Genomic DNA, 20,475 nt, shown 5'->3' with positions numbered 1-20,475 from the left:
CACATCCTGTGTGTTGACGTGTCGTGGTGGGTCCCCTCAGTAGCTGGAGACTTGCTACAGTGGTGCCAAACATACCATACCAGCTTTATTTATGAAGCACTTTAACATAAAACCAGGGTTCACAAAGTTCTGTACATATACAAATAGCATAAACACAATAAAACAAAATAACACAAAATAAGATAAAATAAATAAATGAATAAAATAAAAATAAAACAAAACATGTTAAAACAAGTTGATAAAACAAGTTGAGTCAACCCCTAAAAGAGTGCCAAAGGCTTCAGCAAATAAATATGTTATAATAAGAGTTTTAAACTGAGAAAGAAGAGGCCTGCCTAACGTACAAGGGCAGATCATTCCACAACTTTGGAGCGGCTACAGCAAACCCACGGTCATTCAGAGATTTAAAAACAAAAAAATTCACCAAGTTTCACAGAGAAAGTTCGCTGTGCCAAATAGGATCTGAACCACTGCAGTGCGGTACTCCTAACACCCGCCAACTGCTGTAAATTAAACTCTTATGATCCACTCTATCAAAGGCAGCAGTTAAATGTAAAAGCACAATAATAAGACTCACCCGAGTCAGTTACTAAAAAGACATCATTAAAAACTCTTAGAAGGGCAGATTCTGTACTATGCAAAACTTTAAAACCAGATTGAAAAACTTCTAAAATACTGTGTTCTTCTAAAAAGGACATTAATTGCTTGTAATCTGGCTTTTCATTAATTTTTGAGATAAAAGGCGGTTTGGAGATAAGCCTGTAATTTGCAGTAATATCAGGATCAACAGCAGGTTTCTTGAGTAGAGGCTGAATCAATGCATGTTTAAGATTCACAAGTACAACACCAGAGGAAAAGCTACTATTTACAATGGATTGCACAAATGGTGCTATAGTGAGGAAAACCTCTTTGAAAAATCGAGGAGGGAGAGCATCATAAGGGGAACCTGAGAGCTTCAGGTGAGAGACTCACTCCTGCAGGCAAAGCAAAGAAACTGGTGCAAACCTGTCAAAGTCAACAGAGATATGGACAGGGATAGGAAGCTGGAGAACGGAATAGGAAATCTGCGCTTTTACCGATGATTTTCACAAATTTCCTGAGAGGACTCGACACCAACAGTCTGTGGAGCATGAAGGACCATGTCAGTGGTTTTAAATAAGGCATAAGGTTTACAGGAGTTTGCCTGAATAACAGCAGCAAAATGTTTTCTCTTAGCATCTTTAAAAGTTTTCTGATATGAATTCCAGTAATACTGTAATATTTGGTATGACACCTGAAGTTGAACCTTCTTCCATTTACGTTCAGCTCTCCTAAACTTTCTTCTGGCAGCAAGGAAGGAAGGGAAACCTCAAACAAGACAGGCTTATGATCCTACCATACAACATCACAAAACCTTTGAGTTAGAGGTAAACCGTGAGTCAAATCAAGATCCAACGTGTGCTCACATTTTTGTGTAGGCACAAACACAGGTTGCACAAAATCAAAAGAATAAATAGGATTTAAAAACGTCCATCACAGTACATCAAGCAGAATCCACAACACATACAGCTGGTCGAGGTGCTAGTGCAGATGGTGGCAGACCTGATGATGATGCAGTGTTAGCAGGTGGTGGTGCAACAGCAGAGACACTGCAGGAGGAGACTGAGTGCCAGAGGCAGGTCTTGGAAAACCTCCTTGCTTGGCCTGGGTCTTGGCCTGCCGCCGCTGCTGGATGAGAGAGGGGGGTGATCTCCAGTCTTTTTTAGTCTTTTTAAGCAATGGTCGAGGCGTGCTGGTGGCCTATGACTGAATGGATACGGCTGCTGCTCATCTTATTGGGAGAGTTACAGACGGCAAGGCTCAGCCTGCTGCAAGAATCACAGGGAAGTTTTGGGCAAGCTATGGTGGAGTCACGCTCTACAAAGATGCCACAAATCCTGGTTTGATCAGGGTCACTGCTGGAGGCAGAGTGGGTGGAGATAAGGTGTCTAGATGGGGACAGCCACAAAAAATTTCTTCATTTGTGGATAATGGCTCTTACTGTGGTTCGCTGGAGTCCGAAGCCTTTGAAATATCTTATGTAAACCTTTCGAGACTGACTGATAGATGTCAATGACATATCTTCTCAGCTGTTCTTGAGTTTCGTTGAACCATCACATGATGCTGCTTTTTGGGACTTTTTAGCCTGCTTCAGGTTCTATTTAAGAGATTTGACAGTATTCAAGCCTGAGTGTGGTTAGTGAAATTGGACTCACAGAAAAGACTCACTTAGGGGTTATACTGGGTCAGAAGTTGTCCACAGTGGGCATGGTCAGGGGGCTCAAATGGAGGAATGGTGGAATAGAGATGATCCATTTTATCCTCTGAAGAATTGAGTCTGGGGTAGTGACGATCCTGCTCTGCTGGTTGGGGTGAGATTTCATCATACTTGGAACCAAAAAAAGAGAGAAATAACAATTTGAGACGTTATTATTGTTGAACTTATTGCTGATCTTTCAGTGCAGAGCTCAGCTGGAGAGAGGATTAACACAAAGTAGACTCACTCATAGCTCTTATATAGTAGCTCAGCTGTATGAGGTGGTATGTTAATAAAATGTTTAAAATCATTTACATGGAAATTTTTACAGATTTATGACCTCCACCGTGAAGTACAGGACGTGGAATATTTGGTACAAAATATTACTGTCAGCAGAACAAAATCACTGCCTACTAAAACAAGAGAAGAAAACCAGAAATCAACAATTCTCTGATTTTAATGATTTGGACATCTATTTTAAAATGAAGCTGCTCTCCTAGCTGGTGTGAAAGAAGCATGATAGATGATGCTGATGTTTTATGTTATAGTACAGTTTTATATATATATATATATATATATATATATATATATATATATATATATATATATATATATATATATATATATATATATATATATATATATATATATATATATATATATATATATATATATATATATATATATACATATGTGTTTTTCTTTACCAGGTGCGAGTCATCCAGAGTTTCATGTCTTGAAGGTTTGTGAGAATTACTCTTTTTTCTGGTTTGTAAAAAAAAAGTGAATACAAAGATGAACATGTGGTTAGTCTGAGAATTTGAGACTGAATCTGATTGAACCGAGAGAGAGAAAAGGGCTCATCCTCACCTCCTCCACCAGCAGACAGTGAGAAGTACTAAAACCAGCAGAGCTGCAGAAACTCCTGCAGCTGCTGGTGTCCATGTTCCTGTGATACTTTGGACAGTGAGAGTCTTTGGAGCAGAGCTGATATCTTTGTTGGTTTTCACAGCACACGAGTAGCTTCCTGCATCCTCCCTGCTGACTGGGTCTAGGATCAGATGTTTGTTCTGGTTCTCTCTCGGGGTCAGAGGTCGACTGTTCAAGTACCAAATGTAGTTTGTGTTGTCAGTCAGAGGACAGCTGGTACTGCAGGTCAGTGTGACTCTCTGACCCTCTGTCACCACTGCAGAAGGACTCATCTTCACTCTCAGCTCTGAAACACCCAGACTGGTCAATAAATGTAAAACATACAATCATGTGAAAAATAAACTGTTTCAATTGTAGAATTTTATGAATTAGGAAAAAATAGAAAACAAAATAGATCTTGTCCTCAGCAGGTTTTGAAATAAGGTAAATACAACCACAGATGAACAATCCAAGACGACATGTTACACCATGCAATTATTTATGTAATAAATATTGAGCAGACCTCAACTAAAGACTTCAGAAGGAGGAAGTCCGAGCTGCAGCCTGTCAGCATCAACGGGGAGTGCGTGGAAAGGGTCTCCAGTTTCAAGTTTCTGGGTGTGCACATAGACACAGACCTCCAATGGAACTCTAACACCTCTGCGGTCTTAAAGAAGGCCCAACAGCGTCTCCACTTTCTGAGAATCCTCAGAAAAATGGACCTGAAGAAGGAGCTGCTGACCGTCTTCTACCGCTGCTCCATTGAAAGTGTGCTGACATATTGCATCGGTGTGTGGTTCTCCAGCTGCACCACAGCACACAGAAAGGCACTCCAGAGGGTCATCAACATGGCCCAAAAAATCATTGGACATCCTCTTCCCTCCCTGAAGGACCTGTACAGCACTCGCTGTCTCAAGAGGGCACGCAGCATCCTACGGGACTGCACACACCCAGGACACCGGGTGTTTAAGCTGCTGCCGTCTGGCCGGAGGTTCAGGCTGCTGAGGTCCCGAACAAACAGACTCAAGGACAGCTTTTACAACAGGGCAATAGCCCTGATCAATGTAAATAGCTGACCTGACTGGATACCTCCCTGGACTTTTTTAGGGGGGAGGTAACAATGTTTAAAACAATAACAATAATATTTATATTTATAACAAGGTGCAATAATAATTAATGTGCAATAATAACAGTGTGCATAACACATACACTTATTCTTCTTTTTTATACTAAGTTAAAAACTATACTGTGTTGTGTTGTTTGCTGCGTTGTGATGTGTCATATTGTGTCGTGTTGTGTTATATGTAGTGCCGACGTAGGACAGTTTTTCCAATTTCATTGTACTATTGTACTATGTATGACTGTGCAATGACAATAAAGAGTTATCTTATCTTAAAGACACCTGTACTGCTTATGAGGACTTAAGAGGCTAAGAACCAAGCAGATGACCAAGGTAAAATCAGCAAGTGTGATCACTTCAATAAAAACAGAGGTTTGTGAGTTAACACAATGATGTCTGTGTGTATTCCTCTCTCTCTCTCTCAAGATTTTAAATGGATAACAGAAAGCAGGTTTAACTTATTTGTAGGATTTGGTAGACTTTCCTCTCATCATATTATTATTATAATATCACTCACCAGAACATGCAAAGTGTGAAACACATAAAGAATCTACAGAGTAAATATAGAGTGTCTAAATCTGGCAGAGTCAGAAATTAATTTGCGTAATTTGGTATAAAGATCTGGAGACGTTTGGTGACTCCATCATGGATGCTGCTCCGGTAACCAAAAATGCACCTACCTGTGGCAGCAAGTGATCCAAGGGCCAGAAATGTAAAATGTTACTGTACATGTGACAGCTGTTACATAATTTGAGGACATTTTAGGTACCTGAACACTAAGTGAAACAAACTGTAATTACCTTTGACAGTCAGAGTAATTCCAGGAAAATCAAAGTGTTTCACTTCTTCATTTTCTGTTGTGATGTTGAACCTGTATTCTGCTGAGTCATCTCTCTTCAGCTTCTTTAATCTGAGGATGTGTTGGTTCTTCATGCTGTCATCATACTCCACATGATCTGCATCCTCAGTCAGCTGTTCAGCTTCTCTCTTGACTTTATACCAACATTTAGACTGTATCTGCTGGTAGTCAGGATGTGAGTATTTACTGGAGATGTTGACTGAAGATCCTTCCAGAGCACAGATTCTGCTGTGGACATAATTCAACATCCAGCAGGAATCACTAACACCTGAAATATGGATGGAATAGAGAAGAGATATTTTAACTCAATTACTCAAATCAGTTTATTTCTATCAAACATTTAAAGGCAACAGATGTTGACCAACGTACTGCACAACAAGTAAAAATAACTTTAAACTATACCAATAATTACTAATACTACTAATAAAAAACAACTAAGTACTTTTAAAAAATAATAAGAATTGTGATGTGATCACCAACGTTTTAAAATTGATCCTGAACTTTACAGGAAACCAGTGTGATGGTTAGTCATAATTGCAAGAAGTGGTGGTAATGCTTATAAGTTTACTCACAGACGTCAGCAGAGCTCACATCCTCAAGACCTTTTACAGCACAAGACAAACTGTCTGGATGAGAGCTGGAAACTAGAATCTGTTTTCCCTCCTTCACTGTAGGCTTTTTGTTCTCATACCACACAAAGGAAATCAGAGGGTCAGTCAGAAAACAGCTGCTGTTACAGGTCAGTCTGATGTGACCTCTGTGTTCAGCAGGAGTCCTCTGGACATGAATTTCTGTTGGGAGATGATAAACACATTTTCCACCAGTTCATCTCTGTCATGTCAAATAAATTAACAAATAAAAATGAAGTTTCAAAGTGCAGTTTGTCCAGAACTTCACCTCTGGGATATGTGATGGAGCAGGACTCGTCCACTGATGTCTGCTGAGAAGAACACATTCTCCCTTTAGCATCATCAGTGTTACTGTCTGTCCCTCTGTGGCAGGAATCACCTTTACCTGCAGCTCTGAGAGGTCACATGACCAACATGAATACACTGATCATTCATAAACTCATTCACTTGTGATGCATTTGTAAAAAGAACTGTACCTGTAACTTGGAGATGAATTCCACTTTGTTGGCACTTTGATCTGTCAGCAGTTTTAATGCAGCAGTAAAAATTTGCATCTCTCTCTGTCAGATTATTGATTGTTAGAGTGAAATTACTCTCTGCTGACATGCTGTACTTTACATGTGTTTCATCTGTAGAGAGTTCAGTCTTGGAGACAGTATCGTGTCCAGTGTACCAGCTATGTCTTGCAGTGGGATGTTGATGTGAGCAGGGCAGATTCACTGATGAACCTTTCAAGGCACAGATGCTGTTTGGTTTTCCCTGAACACCTTTAACACAACATGTGATTAGAAAACATGGTGAACATTTATGCTAACTTTCTTTTCTGTGCTAATCTGTGATGACAGCATGTTACTGTGAAGGATCACAATCTGGTGCTTTGATACACTTGACAGTTCAGAACAGTAAAAGTACAAATCCTGTTAACTGTGAATCGTCTGTTTTCTTAAATCATGTTGTAACTTTCTGCAGGTTTGACACTAAAACTCCTGCCTTCCAGAAACAGCATCACAGTCATCATGAGGAGGAGAAACAAATTATTCCTACCTGAGAGACACAGAATGAAACCCATGAACAAACATCCAGCTTCTGCCAACGACATGGCTGCTGTAGATTTTCTCTTCTAATCAGAAAGTTGATGTATGATGATTATAAAGAGCCGATCACTGCTGCTCTCAGAGTTTGGAAAATATCAGAAACATGAATGTTAAAAATCAACATCTGTCTAACAGGAATGACTGACTTGTGTGAGTGTGTCAGCGGACAAACTGCATTCAGCTTTAACACCATCACTTCCTCATTTACTTTTTTTTTCCCTCCACAAAGAGCCCTCTAGTGAAGAATCGAGATATTGCAGGAGCAAATCTACAAATATACCTTTGCATTTGCTCCTTATCACCATTGATGGCTTTATTATTTTTTCACTTTAAGGATTCCAATTTACACATTTTATTATATTGTTTTCAAATACACGCTAGTGTTAATCCTTTCAGTGGTTTTTTGTGGTTAAAAAAAGTTGCATATTACCCAGAAAAAGCTCAGTGAAGTGCAGTTTGTTTTCACGATGATCATCCTGCTCTACTTACTGAACTGAGATGTTTTCATGCTTGACATCAGGGTTAATCTGCAGAGACAATTCATAAATTAAATTACATCAAATGATTTGGATGATTCACTTTGCAGATTCAAGATTCTTTATTTGTCACATGCATAGTTGTACGAGTTCAACACGCAGTGAAATAAATTGTGTCCTGAAACGCTCCCCGACTAAAGAGGACATTATATACACTAAGTAAGTAAATATACATTAAGTTAATTTAATAAAGCAATCTGGAAATTTTTAATTAAAAGTCTGAAAATGTACATTGTGTGAGTGGAATGTTAAAGTGTCTTGTGCCATATTACCACTGCAATGTATTGACAGAGCAGTGCAGGTGGTGTAAACAAGTGCCCAGAGTGATGTAAACAGAGTAATACAACAGAGTGACCAGAGTAGTGCGAACTGTAATGTATAAGGTAATATACACAATAGTGAGGCCAAGAAGAGTCAGACATGATATGAGATGACGTTCTGGAAAGTTCTGTAATGCGGCAAAAATAAGTCCTGTCTCAGTCATCTAACTAGGTTCAGAAGGAGGTTTTGATTTGCGACTCACAAAAGGAGTTGGCTTGGAAGTGAACAACTGGGACCTTTATTCTCAGTACCATTCAGAAACACATACATTCTCTTTGTGGTCAGAGTTCAGGGCTGAGATATTTTTCCGTTGCTGTGACACACTTGACCGCCATTAGAGGGAAGATCTCACAGGAAGAGACAGGTAATGCTTCCTGTGCACGAAGTGCACGGTCCTTGTAACACAAGACTGCATCAAAGCCTGTTATTGTCCTTGTGACAATAACAGGTTATAGCTTTAGATGATGAAAAGGGATTTTGTAGCCCTGTATTTCGCATGGGTTACATGACCATTGAATGTTAATTATACAAGTGTTTTGAGCCATTAGAGCTGCTTTGTAAAACAAACTACTGACTTTCTCTGCGAGGATAACTGAATGGTCCAAAGTTTTTCCAAAATCTTCTAAAGTTTCCTTGATGAGCATCATTCATTGGATACTGAACGATTCACTTCTAAATTTCTGCCTGTAGGCCTCATGTACAAGTATATAAGTGTGCAAAATTATCTCTTTAAGCACTTCAAATGGAACGATAGTTATCTTTTCAAAAGTGCTGAAGTACAAATGTACCTCAGACAACTAAGGCAGGTAGGCATTACTGCAACGTTTTTACTGCATTTTTTGGGGTGAGATTTTGGGTTTGTTCAGTCGAATGCCCTTTCTACCCTGAGGATATCCTCAATGCTTTTATTTCAAGCTTTTTTAACTTTAACTTTGGAGATCATGATCTTCTTTACACACTTTATCCTTTTCCTGTGCCTCCAACTGTGACGTGTTATCCTGAGTACCGAAGTTAAAGTAAGTGAATCCAGATAACAGAATAAAGAACTCACAGGTAGGTGTAGGTGAGACAGAAAAAGGCTGAAAAACAAAAGCTTAAGATTGATTCCTGATGGCAAATAAATGATCATTCAGATTAAGGGAAACAGGACAGATGAGGAGATGTTTGTGTTTGTACCTGCTGTTTGTTGTCTGATGTTTCCCTTCTTGGAGACTGACTGGAAGTCCTGTTTCTTCTGATTCATAAAAATAAATTAAACAGTGAGTGAAGAACAGATTTCAAAACACATTTTAAATGTGATTGAAAGAGAACAGAGTGATGCTCACCTAAAACCCAGCTTCTGCTAAGATCATGACTGTTGTGGATTTCAGCTTCCAGTCAGAAAGTTGGTTGGATGATTCTTTTACAGCTGCATCCTTTCACAGAAAAAGCAGAAAACAAAACCGAGATTTCCAATATCCTGTCCAGACCTTTGTAGTTTTTGTACCCTCCTTTAGCTACTTCCTGCTAAAACCCGAGTAGATACAGAGAACATGTCGTCGCCCACTAGTGGAAAGGAGATATATCTTCCTTCCATTTTTCTACCTGGATGTATCTGTAATGCTTTAAGAAATGCCAGAAAAGGTCGAGTGCATGAGGCGAGTAATAATCAATTGTAGTTGTAAGAAAAAACAAACAAAAACAGTTTTCAGAATTATTTATTTTACTAAGAGGGTTTAAGTTAAAGAAATGGCTCTATCTACCAACAAGAAGGTGTCAAGAAAATAATCAGCCCGAAGAAAAACACTGACAGAAAGAAGCAGCTACTGGTTTCTTCTCCAGTGACACCTTTAACAGAAGCTTTCAAACAGGTTTATTATTATATTACTATTATCTTTTTGACCTTTCTGTCCTTACATATTGTCAAAATATTTAAGTTCACACTATATTTCTATAGTATGATCACTAACACACTGAGACAACATGGCGACTGCAGTTCACAAAAAGAAAAGAAAAGTCAAGAGTCAATCTGTAACATGTTTACATGGAAATACAACCTGTAGCTGTTCTCTCATTTCTCACTTTAATGTGTGCAACATTTTATTTTTATTTCATCTGCTCTGCGTTGTGGCTCTTTCAGCTGCGTGCAGTTGTGTTAATTTGTGGAGGTGTTGGTGATAAAACTGTTTTCTGCATTTATGATGGAAACAAACTTCTGTGATGAAGAAGATTCTCCAGCTTCAGCCGTAGTGGTCTGTAAACACACTGTAGGAAATGATCAGTGAACATAGTGCATGAATATTGTATAAATACATGTGACTGTTTCAATTTTTGATGTTCAGTGTTTTTTTAAGTAACTAATTTTTGCTCAGATCAGTGAGATGAGGTTGTGCAGAATGATCAAGTGTAATGATGTAAAGCTTATTCTGCTGTGATGCTGAGACCTGTGTTTTGGGGAAACCAAGAAGAAGGTGAGCAGAGATCAGTGAATGAGTCCTGCTCCATCACAGCAGACGTCTCCGAGTAAGACAGAGATCTGTTTACTTTAGTCAAGTTTTTTTTATACAGGGCACTGAATCAACTTTAAAATCTCCCATTTAAATTTCCAGTGTTCAGGATAATAACTGCTGGAGAGTGAATTAAATCAGGATGCTCTGGAAGGATTTTCAGTCTAATGATGGAGTAAAACGATGGAGAAAAGTTAAAGTGGAAGATAAAAACCTGAGATTGTTCAATGTATAACTTTAGTCCCTTGCTCAGCTTTCCTTGACTGGTTTGTTAGTTCCCTGTTTTGATCCCTTTCTGTTCCTTCAGCCTTGTCCCCGTGTCCTGTCTTCACTCTGAGTGTTCTGTCTTCATGGTCGTCTTTCTTATTTTCCCGTTTAGTTGTGTCACGTTGATCTTGCCTCTTTTAGCCATGTCTCTATTCCTGTTTTATTTTAATGATTGTTGTACTTTCTTGTCTTCAGTTTTACTTCCTCAGATTAGTTAGTTAGTTATTCTCAGCTGCATTCCCACCTGTTTCCTCCCCTCTTTGTTATCTCATGACTGTTTATTTTGAGTCTCAACAAACAGTAAAATCAAAGCTGTTTCATGTATTTTAAAACATGCAAGTAAATCAGTTCAACTTTGTGACCTGTGAATAAAAACCTTTAAATGCTGTTTTGAGACTTCGACATCAAATAGTTTAATACTTTTATCAAAACTTTCTCACTTTGTAAAAAAATGTGCCTCATGTGGAGTTCAGAGTTCAGACATAAACATTAAATGTAAAGGATTTATGTGAAACTTTACAAAAACACAACTTCTGAAATAGAGAAAAGCAAAATAATATATGCATCAGAAAACAAGAGAGCAAAAACAAAATGAGAAAGTAGCACCAACTACTGTACAATACATCACAGCAGCACTGCAACACTCACCGGCCAATTTATTAGGCATGCCTGTCCAGCTGCTTGTTAAGACAAATATTTAATCAGACAATCAGATCAGTGCATGCGGACATCTACAGCAGACATTGTTCGATGAAACTGCTCAAACTCAGTTCAAGATAGTAAGTCACTGTAATTCATACATGGGAAATATTTTTTTAGGGTTAAGAAGGTTATGAAATAAGGGCATCCCACAATAAATCATTCATTGTAACAGCTGTTAACAACTGTGCTGTGTCCTGTAATGTTAGATACCAAACTGCACCAGTAGAGGGTGGTGTCATAAAAGAGAGAAGGAAAATGACGTCCAGAGATAGTTAAGATGGCGAACTGATAAACAGACATGTAACACCCTGCTGCATTCAGTCATGTAGGTTTATGTGCTGCATTCATTAACAGGCACTTGTTCCTTGCTGAGGACTTGTTTCATCATCAGCCACCACTATAAACTGACCATTTTTCTTCTGATTAGATTGTTGAGTTTCTGGTGAGCTCTTCAGGTTGTACTCTGACATGGCTGCAGGGTATTGGATATGTGGCTGTTGAACACAACATCTCTCTCAAACTTTCACAGTAGAGTAAGTCTGTAAGTCTGTGTGTGCTGGAGTGACACCAGATGCTCCGTCAGAGCTGAATCTGACAGCAGCATAATGAGAACACTCCTGTTCTCTGGGCTGATCTGACTGTACGGTGGAACAAAGAGGAACCACATGCTTGAAGTAGACTCTGCTGTAGTGGACTTCATCCTCCTGCTTTGGTTGTGTTGAGATGTCATTAACAGGACCAAGGCTGAGCTGAGGGAAACAAACAGCATTAATTTATACTGTACTTTAAACTTGACTCCTTTTACTGTATGTTGAGAAAAATGAAATGACCACTGGAACGTTAAGACAGTCCACAAACTCTAGTCTTTACCTGTTCAATTTGGTCAGACCTTTCAGTTGTTGGAGGCTGAGCAGAAGTTCTCTTTTTCCTGGTTGAAGTGAATGAACTGAAAAATTAGTGACTTCAGAGCAGAGATTGAATGAATGAATCTACTGCAGTGAACCAACACTTACCTAACACACCAGCAGACAGTGAGAAGTATTAAGACCAGCAGAGTTGCAGAAACTCCTGCAGCTGCTGGTGTCCATGTTCCTGTGATACTTTGGACAGTGAGAGTCTTTGGAGCAGAGCTGATATCTTTGTTGGTTTTCACAGCACACGAGTAGCTTCCTGCATCCTCCCTGCTCACTGGGTCTAGGATCAGATGTTTGTTCTGGTTCTCTCTCAGGGTCAGAGGTCGACTGTTCAAGTACCAAATGTAGTTTGTGTTGTCAGTCAGAGGACAGCTGGTGCTGCAGGTCAGTGTGACTCTCTGACCCTCTGTCACCACTGCAGAAGGACTCATCTTCACTCTCAGCTCTGAAAGAGGAACATTGGGAGTCTTATGTGTAACGTATTGTTGTAAACACAAAACATTTTTCAGTAACTCAGTAATGTAATGTGTTACTGTACTAAATTCACTAATCACATTACAGTTACAATTATGTCATTACTTTTCTTGTCATCTGCACTGGTGGAGGGAAACACGAAAAATTTCAAACAAACAAGCTTTTCCTTCCTGCTACAGTCAGCTGATTCTAGTTTGTGTGCAGGATTAGGAAAAAGGTAGAGCGGTCTAAAGCCTCTCTGGATTTCAGCAAACACATTACTTTTATCTTTATTGTACGTAAAGACAAGAGCGCGATGATAAAGTGGAAACTTCATCCAGAACAAAAAAACAACTGTGTTATGTTGCTAACACAACTCTGGATCTTTGCAAACATCTGCACAGACTGAGTGAATGCTGACTCCAGCCCAGCAGCCTGAACTTCAACAGGTAACAGAGGCAGCGAGGAGCAGACAGGCTGCAGCCTCGGTTTTATACCTGTTTATGTTTCTAAAGTAGAATCACTCTGGATCAATTTAAAGTTTTTTGTGCCAGTTTTCATCTTTGCTTTGTGTTTACAGATTTGTGTCCATTACAAAATAGTAATGAGAAAGATCATATGTGTCTTCATTAGAATAGGGATTTGTGTTGGCGTGTAGGACTTTAACCCGGGGTTTATACTGTTAACCAATAAATAATGGACAGTGCCAAAAGGTTGATTCTGTTCATCTGGACGTAGCGTTTTCAGTGGGAGAAACGTTTCATCACTCCAAGTGACTTCTTCAGTCTCAGCTGACTGCAGGTTTCCCCAACGTTATAAACAATACATTTGCATAATGACTGAAACTAGGTCAGTTCCTTGATCATTAACATGCAAATTCTCATGAGCATTGATCAACAACTACTGATCAAAGACCAACGTTTCTGCCATGAAAACGCTACATCCAGCTGAACAGAATCAAGCTTTTGGGATTTACTCACCTGGATAATTGAGCATGCATCAAGACAGATAATTGACAATGTTTTTCAGTTTTAATTTACAGAGTAACGAGAAAGCAATGCAGTGAGCAGTGTAACAAATTCCTTTCTTTGGTGAGTAATTGAGTGACATACTGCATTACTTTTAAAAGAAGTAATGTGCCATATATTCTTTGAGTAACGATACCAGCACTGATCAAAAACATTTAGGGGAGACCGGGGATAGTTGTAACGTGGGTCAGTTGTAACACTTTTACAATTTCTCCAATCAGGGCTAAGTTTCAAATGATGTGACTCATCCTGTGCATGCCCAATTCAGAACTGCTATCACATGTGAAAAATCAGCACATTTTGTCAAACACAGACAATTTAACATGAAAAAAAGTAATTTGTATGGCAAAAAGTAAGTTTTTCTACTTTATTTCAATTTCTAATAGCATTATCTGCTTTGTAGTTAAACTCATCAAACTTAAATTATGTTATTTGCATGTCTATGGGGATATATTCTGTGTAGGTCTTTAGTGCTAATGTTTTAGCCGTTGGCTGTAATGTTAGCTAGTTCATGGCTATAGGAGTCTGGGTCAGTTGTAACCAGAGATGGGCAGTAACGCGTTACTGTAATCCGATTACTTTTTTCAAGTAACGAGTAAAGTAAGGGATTACTATTGCAAAAACGGTAATTAGATTACCGTTACTTTCCCGTAGGAACGCTGCGTTACTGCGTTACTAAAACCGTAAGTTTTTTGCAAGAATGTCTCATGACAGTGACGTAAGCGAGTGCGACGTTCGTGACAACAGCTGTGTGCAGATCAACAATGGATAATATATCGAGTGCGGGAGAGAATATGAGCGTGCAGCGTTTAAAGCGTGCTCCTGCTCCTGCTTTACAGGTGAAAATAGAGCAACAGGATCGCTAGTCTGTGACTTTATTTATTTTCTGCTGTGTTTTACTTGCATCTATTTGAAAGACTGAGTGTAAACACACACAAAAAAATATTTTATGTGCTGGAATGTGCAGAAAATAGGTTTAAATGTTAAACTAATTTATTCAAGTCAGATAATGTTGCATATAATTACATTTTTGCTTGATGCATAAAGTTAAAAGATTAAAACTAATAAAACAAGTTTTAAAAAGGGACTTTTCCATTTGATTACATTTTGTGATGGATTATGTAGAAAAAGTAGAATTGGCCTGACAGATCTATCGCTTTATCACCTATTCAGGTTGTAAATCGTGTTTTTAAAAAGTAACTAAGTAACTAAGTAATTAATTACTTTTAAAATAAGTAATCAGTAAAGTAACGGGATTACTTTTTTGGGTAAGTAATCAGTAATTAGTTACTGATTACTTTTTTCAAGTAACTTGACCAACACTGGTTGTAACAGCAACAGTCTGGGTTAGTTGTAGCAATAATGCAGATGTTACAACTTACCACACTATTACTTTAACTTATATTAAACAAGTTGGGGCAACGACATCAGCAGAGAGAGGTTCACTGGTCGCTTTTGTATATGCGGTTAATGCCACTGGCAACACAATTCCACCACTGTTTGTGTTCCCACACATACATTATGCAGACCACTGTGTCAGAGATGGACCAGTAGGAAGTATTGGTAGTGGAAATAAATCAGGATGGGTGCAAGAAACAGATTTCCTCATCTTTCTGAAGCACTTTGCAAACCACACCAAGGTAAGCCATGATAAAAAGTAATGGAATTGCGATGCTGGTGAACAACTACATTTTTTCAGCTTCATTGTTATGTTCAAAATTGGTGCAAGAGTTGTAGGTTATAATGCCCACTGAGCCAATGAGGCCAAACTCAAGGAAGACCAACCAAAATTAATGAAATATTCAGTTGCAGAAAGTTCCATAATTTGTCTTTTTTGGGGGGTTGGCATATGTTCAAAAGCTAGATTTCTGCATTCTGTCACACAAACACATAGTTACATAAACGGCTCTAAGTGCATTCATGTGTTGAATAAACAAAGATTACATGTTAATGTTTTGTTAGTACCCTTATTTCATTGTGTTACATTTCACCCCAGGATATGTTACAACTAACCCAGACTATGGGGTTAATTGTAACATTTCACTCTTTGTGTTTGAGGCCACACCATGCAATGGGTAATTGTGCTGCAGAGAAAATAGCTGCACTATTTAATAGCCGAGACATGTAAATACTTTGCATTACATTTTGAATCCACTACCTTAAAAGAGCTCCGATTTACAGACAGAAATGTCAAAAATGTTACAACTATCCCCGGTCTCCCCTAATCTCAGAGTAAATCTCCTCTGTGACTCACAGACTAAACATGGACTTTGACTAAAGCTTTACTACAAACTGGTGCTTTAGTCCTCCTGTTCAGTGAAGAAATGTATTTATTAAAGAAGTGTTTTCCACTACAAGTTCAACATATTTGTACTTTCAGTTTTGTGCAACTTCAATCTAAATTATCTTAAAAAAAGAAAACTTTTTAGTCCACAACTTATGTCTGACACTATAAGGACTTTTACAGATAAGTTTTTGTCATTTTGAATCGTTTCTTTTTGATAATTTGAAATATTCAAGTTAGCACATTGCAGTGCAGGCCAAAATACCCAACAGTATACAATAGTTAGAATGACCTAAATAAAAAAACCCAAAAAACTCACAGATATAAAATGCTAATTTACTAAATATTTATGCATTTTATGTGAATAAAACACTGTGAAGAGCATCATTTTTGTTTCTTTTTGTGTATCTTTGAGTTAGAATTGACTAATTAATTAATTAGAATTAATTTACATTTAAATTTAAACAATTTCTAAGGACTCCCCCCAAAACCTTCAAAGCCTGAAATGCAGGAATTTGTGTGGAGTATTTTCACATAGTGGTAATGCTGTTTTAGATGAAGGATCTGAATATTTCTTCCACCTCTGCTCCTGTTCAGACATTAATGAGTAAAGTCTGCTGAGTGAGGAGTTTAGATTTACCTGTGACAATCAAAAAGACTCCAGGCAGATCAGACTGTCTCCATCCTTCATGATCTCTCTTGAATCTGAATGTGTATCCTCCTGAGTCATTCTTCTTCAGGTTGTTGATGGTCAGGATGTGTTGGTTCTTCATGTTGTCCTGATACTCCACACGACCTGCAGCCTCAATCAGTTCTTCAACTTCCACTTTATCTTTTCTCCATTTTTTACTCCAACATTTAAACTCTGGCTTCATGTTATCAGGATGTGAGTATTCACTTGTGATGTTCACTGAAGATCCTTCCAGAGCACAGATTGTCCTGCTGACATAATTGACAGCTGAGCAGTTTAGTTCATAATGAACACCTGAAATATAGATGGAAGATTTAGAGTTGTTTGAAAGACCTTTATGATTATAATAACTGACAAAATAAACATAGTTCAGTATTACTCACAGACTTCTGCAGATTGAAGATAGGTGTTGCTTTTAACTGCACAAAAGACATTTGCTTCCCAAGAGTTCCAAAAATTAAGCTGATATTCAGCAATAAAATGTTGATTCTCTCTATAACTTTGTCTACTTCTGTACCACATGTAGGCAGTTTGAGGATCAGTCAGTGTACAGCTGGTGTCACAGGTCAGTGTGACAGAGCCCCTTTTTTCCCCTGGAGTCCTCAGTATTTGAACCTCTTTAAAGAGATAATAAATATATTTTCTATAAGTCGTGATGAGATATAACAATCTCCTTATTATGTTTTTATTTATTTGTAATTTTTTTTTTAGAAATCAATGAAGATAGCACTTAAAAAATTTAAGAGGTTTTTTTTTCACAACAGACAGTTTTTCTGGAAATGTCACCTCTAGGATATGTGATGGAGCACAGCTCATCTACTGATGTCTTCCTGTAAGAACACATTCTCCCTTTAGCATAGGTCACACTGAAGCAAGTCTCTGTGATTGAACCTGAAACAAAGAAATGATATTGATTGAAATGATTCACTGTATGACCCATTGTGTTTGTTTTGTAGGGACAATAAACATCATGACTCACCCACAGAGACTTCAGGGGCTCTGAGATCCTCGTAGCCTTTGACAGCACAGGAGTATGTGACTGCTTCCTCACTGCTGAGCAGCTCTTGGTACCAGGGAGACCAGTCCTCATAGAGAAACTCTCTGTTCTTGTACCAGATGTAGGCTGCAGGCTTTTCAGTCAGAGGACAGCTGCTGCTGCACATCAGTGTTACTGTCTGTCCCTCTGTGGCAGGAATCACCTTCACCTGCAGCTCTGAGAGGATGATGGAGAACAACTTATACAATGATGTCATTTGGAAAGTTATAAATGAGTAAAACTCACTGTACCTGCAACAACTTGAAGAGTAATTCTGTTGAACCAACAGCGTCCTGGTCTGTCTGTAGTCTTCATACAGCAGTAAGCGTTTGCATCACTCTCTCTTAGATCGTTGATGGTTAAAGTTGGGTTTTTCTCTTCAGACATGTTGTACGTTACACGTTGTCCATCCACAGAGAGCTCACTCTGAACATACTTGTAACCATCCCAGTCTATAGTGAACCATTTTCTGCTTGAAGTCAGATGTTGATGTGAGCAGTGCAGATCCACTGATGAACCTTTGAGAGCACAGATCCTGGTTTCTCCTCCAGTAACACCTTTAACACAAACTTTCATTAGCGAACAGATATTTTTTATTTTACTAACAAGAGCATTTGTTTTATTCTGTACTGTAAGAAATTAACTGAAATTAATTTAATTTTATTAATTTTAAACTTTTCTCTATCAGTATATAGGGGTACGTAATTTATCACTCATACCTGTGATGCACAAAATAAGTCCCAGAAACATCAGTTGAAAGTCTGTCAACAACATGATGGCTGTCGTCCAACTTTCAAGCAAAAATAATAAATATTAATAACAAATAAAAAAAACCCTGCTATGTTCAATTACAATGCAGCACAGAGTGAAGGATAGTGTGGACTGAAATCGGACTGCTGTTACATTAAGGTGGCAACCAAACTTCCTTCCTCTTTTTTTCTCTGAGAGCTAGGGCTTTTTTTCTGTTTGGAGGAGTCAACACGTAAAGTTGATTATTTTACTGTTGTCACTCTGATTTGACCAACAGTAATTTATTTTACTGGCGTTATGTTTTGAGCCTTCAGTGTCACGGACCCGGCTCTGGAGGACTCAGGGGTCCGTGAGCAGTGATTATTATTATTATTATTATTATTATTATTACTATTTGGGGTCTGTGTCGTCTACTGTTCTGTCCACGTTTGTATGTAGAGTGTGTGTGCGTGTGTCTGCTTCTCTCTCTCTCCCCGGTCCTCGGGGCTGTTGACTGAAGCGCGCGTCGTGGGAGAGGCGTGTCCGGGCGATTGTCGTCATCGGGAGTCCCTCTTCGCTGTTGCCTGCCCACCTGCAGCTGATTACCTGACCAGCTGGTGGTAATCATCCCTCCCGGCTAGGAAGAGGTATTTAACCTGGACTCGCGGCGACAGTCGACGTGGGATTATTACTTCTGACCGGTATAGTCTGTGCTAGGCGTGTGTGGCTAATTGTGGATTGTCCTTCTTCCTCCAGGAAAGTCGAGCGAAGAAGCGAGTTTGGGAGCACACACACTAAGGGAGCTACAGCACGGGACGCACTGGGAGCAAGGGACGAGCACCATTGGCAAATTGCATCTCTGAGTTAATTGTTGGACTCACTGTAAATAAAGTGCACTGTGGCATCTCAGAGTCCTGCGTTTTGGGTCCTACTTTCCTCATCCCCACGGTCTGCCACACAGACCGTGACATTCAGTGAGTTTTGCAGTTGTGTTAAGCTGTGGAGAGTTGATAAAACTGTTGTCTGTATTTAGTTTATGATGGAAACACTTCAGTCATGAAGAATCTCCAGGCTCTGCCTCGGTGATCATTAAGTGTACTGCAGAAAACTCCAAAGTAATTTGATTAAAAAAAAGTATATATAACTTATAACTGTTTCTATGTTTCGTGTTTTTTGGTTTGTTTTGGATGCATCTGGTCACCTGGTTTCCTGGCTACCTGTCTTTCATGTGTGAAGACCAAAGTTTGAAAGTTGGAACAATTAAATGGTGAAAATTCAACAAATAACCACAGGGGGGTGTGTGGGTGGGGGTGTGTGTGTGTGTGTGTGTGTGTGTGTGTGTGTGTGTGTGTGTGTGTGGCTTGTACAGTAGAAGTGGAAGGATCCATATGTCACCCTGTATTCTGTGTAGTTATCTTGCAGGTTTTTACTGGAACGTAATGCAAGTTGTCTACATTTCACACACCAGTGATGATCAAATAAACAATGAGGGATCACTCATTAATGTGAATTACGTAACTATTCACTGGTTTCAGGATTCAAAATGTAAAGACTCAGTTTTGCTGGAACTTGTTTTCTGTAATAGATAATTACAATCATTAATAGTCTTTAATACACTGATAATTTAGTGTCAAAACGTTTCACAGCATGAAACATCCAGATAACTTCAGCAACAAATCCTGTGAACATCTAATATGATTAGAAACTCTAAAGCTAGAATATAACATGTAAGCTTCAAGATTAAACAATCCCTGAACTCTGTAATGTAAATAAAAACAAAATGCAGTCATTTGATAATTCCATAAACCCATATTTCACAACATTAAAGGTTTGTTATCAATTTTTGTATCTTAACAAGAATACAAATAAAAGCAGAAGGCTGTTGATCCATGTTCATTTGAAATTTAAAAGCGTTTGAAGAGTGAGAGCAGAGACGTGAGGTGGTTTATGGGTATTCTGTCAAACATGAAAAAAGAAACCAGCTAAGATGCCGTTTGAGGTTTTAAAGAGTGTGAAAACCACACACATTTACAACAGAGTGCGAAAACCACTGACAGACACTCCAGCTCAGGTGTCTCTGCTATAAAAGTGACGATTTTCCAACCACCAAACCGATCGGAAAAAGGTCCCTTTTAACCACTA

General features: G+C 38.7%; 2 protein-coding genes across 2 annotated transcripts; both read right to left on the bottom strand.

Moving 5' to 3' along the window:
* Positions 1-2,264: 2,264 nt before the first annotated feature.
* On the bottom strand, positions 2,265-7,038 carry LOC146385976 (uncharacterized). The gene is made up of 7 exons (XM_084930086.1): positions 6,837-7,038; positions 6,269-6,559; positions 6,061-6,185; positions 5,736-5,954; positions 5,105-5,431; positions 3,146-3,491; positions 2,265-2,406 (listed from the first exon to the last, which is right to left on the bottom strand). Exons 3-7 carry the CDS (start codon positions 6,116-6,118, stop codon positions 2,265-2,267), a joined length of 1,092 nt encoding a protein of 363 aa, XP_084786212.1. The 5' UTR covers positions 6,119-6,185; positions 6,269-6,559; positions 6,837-7,038.
* A 3,915-nt stretch (positions 7,039-10,953) lies between these two features.
* On the bottom strand, positions 10,954-18,617 carry LOC146385975 (B-cell receptor CD22-like). The gene is made up of 9 exons (XM_084931985.1): positions 18,324-18,617; positions 17,856-18,161; positions 17,548-17,781; positions 17,355-17,459; positions 16,952-17,185; positions 16,518-16,862; positions 12,212-12,557; positions 12,069-12,126; positions 10,954-11,947 (listed from the first exon to the last, which is right to left on the bottom strand). The coding sequence occupies exons 1-9, from the start codon at positions 18,376-18,378 to the stop codon at positions 11,714-11,716; spliced, it is 1,917 nt and encodes a 638-aa protein (XP_084788111.1). The 5' UTR covers positions 18,379-18,617; the 3' UTR covers positions 10,954-11,713.
* Positions 18,618-20,475: the final 1,858 nt, after the last annotated feature.

The sequence above is a fragment of the Perissodus microlepis genome, chromosome 6 (genome assembly GCF_051167445.1).
Source record: "Perissodus microlepis isolate ML-2025 ecotype Zambia chromosome 6, ASM5116744v1, whole genome shotgun sequence".
In the NCBI taxonomy this organism is placed as follows: Eukaryota; Metazoa; Chordata; class Actinopteri; order Cichliformes; family Cichlidae; genus Perissodus; species Perissodus microlepis.
The sequence above is the reverse complement of the archived record's forward strand: the minus strand, read 5'-3'. Positions and strand labels throughout refer to the sequence as shown.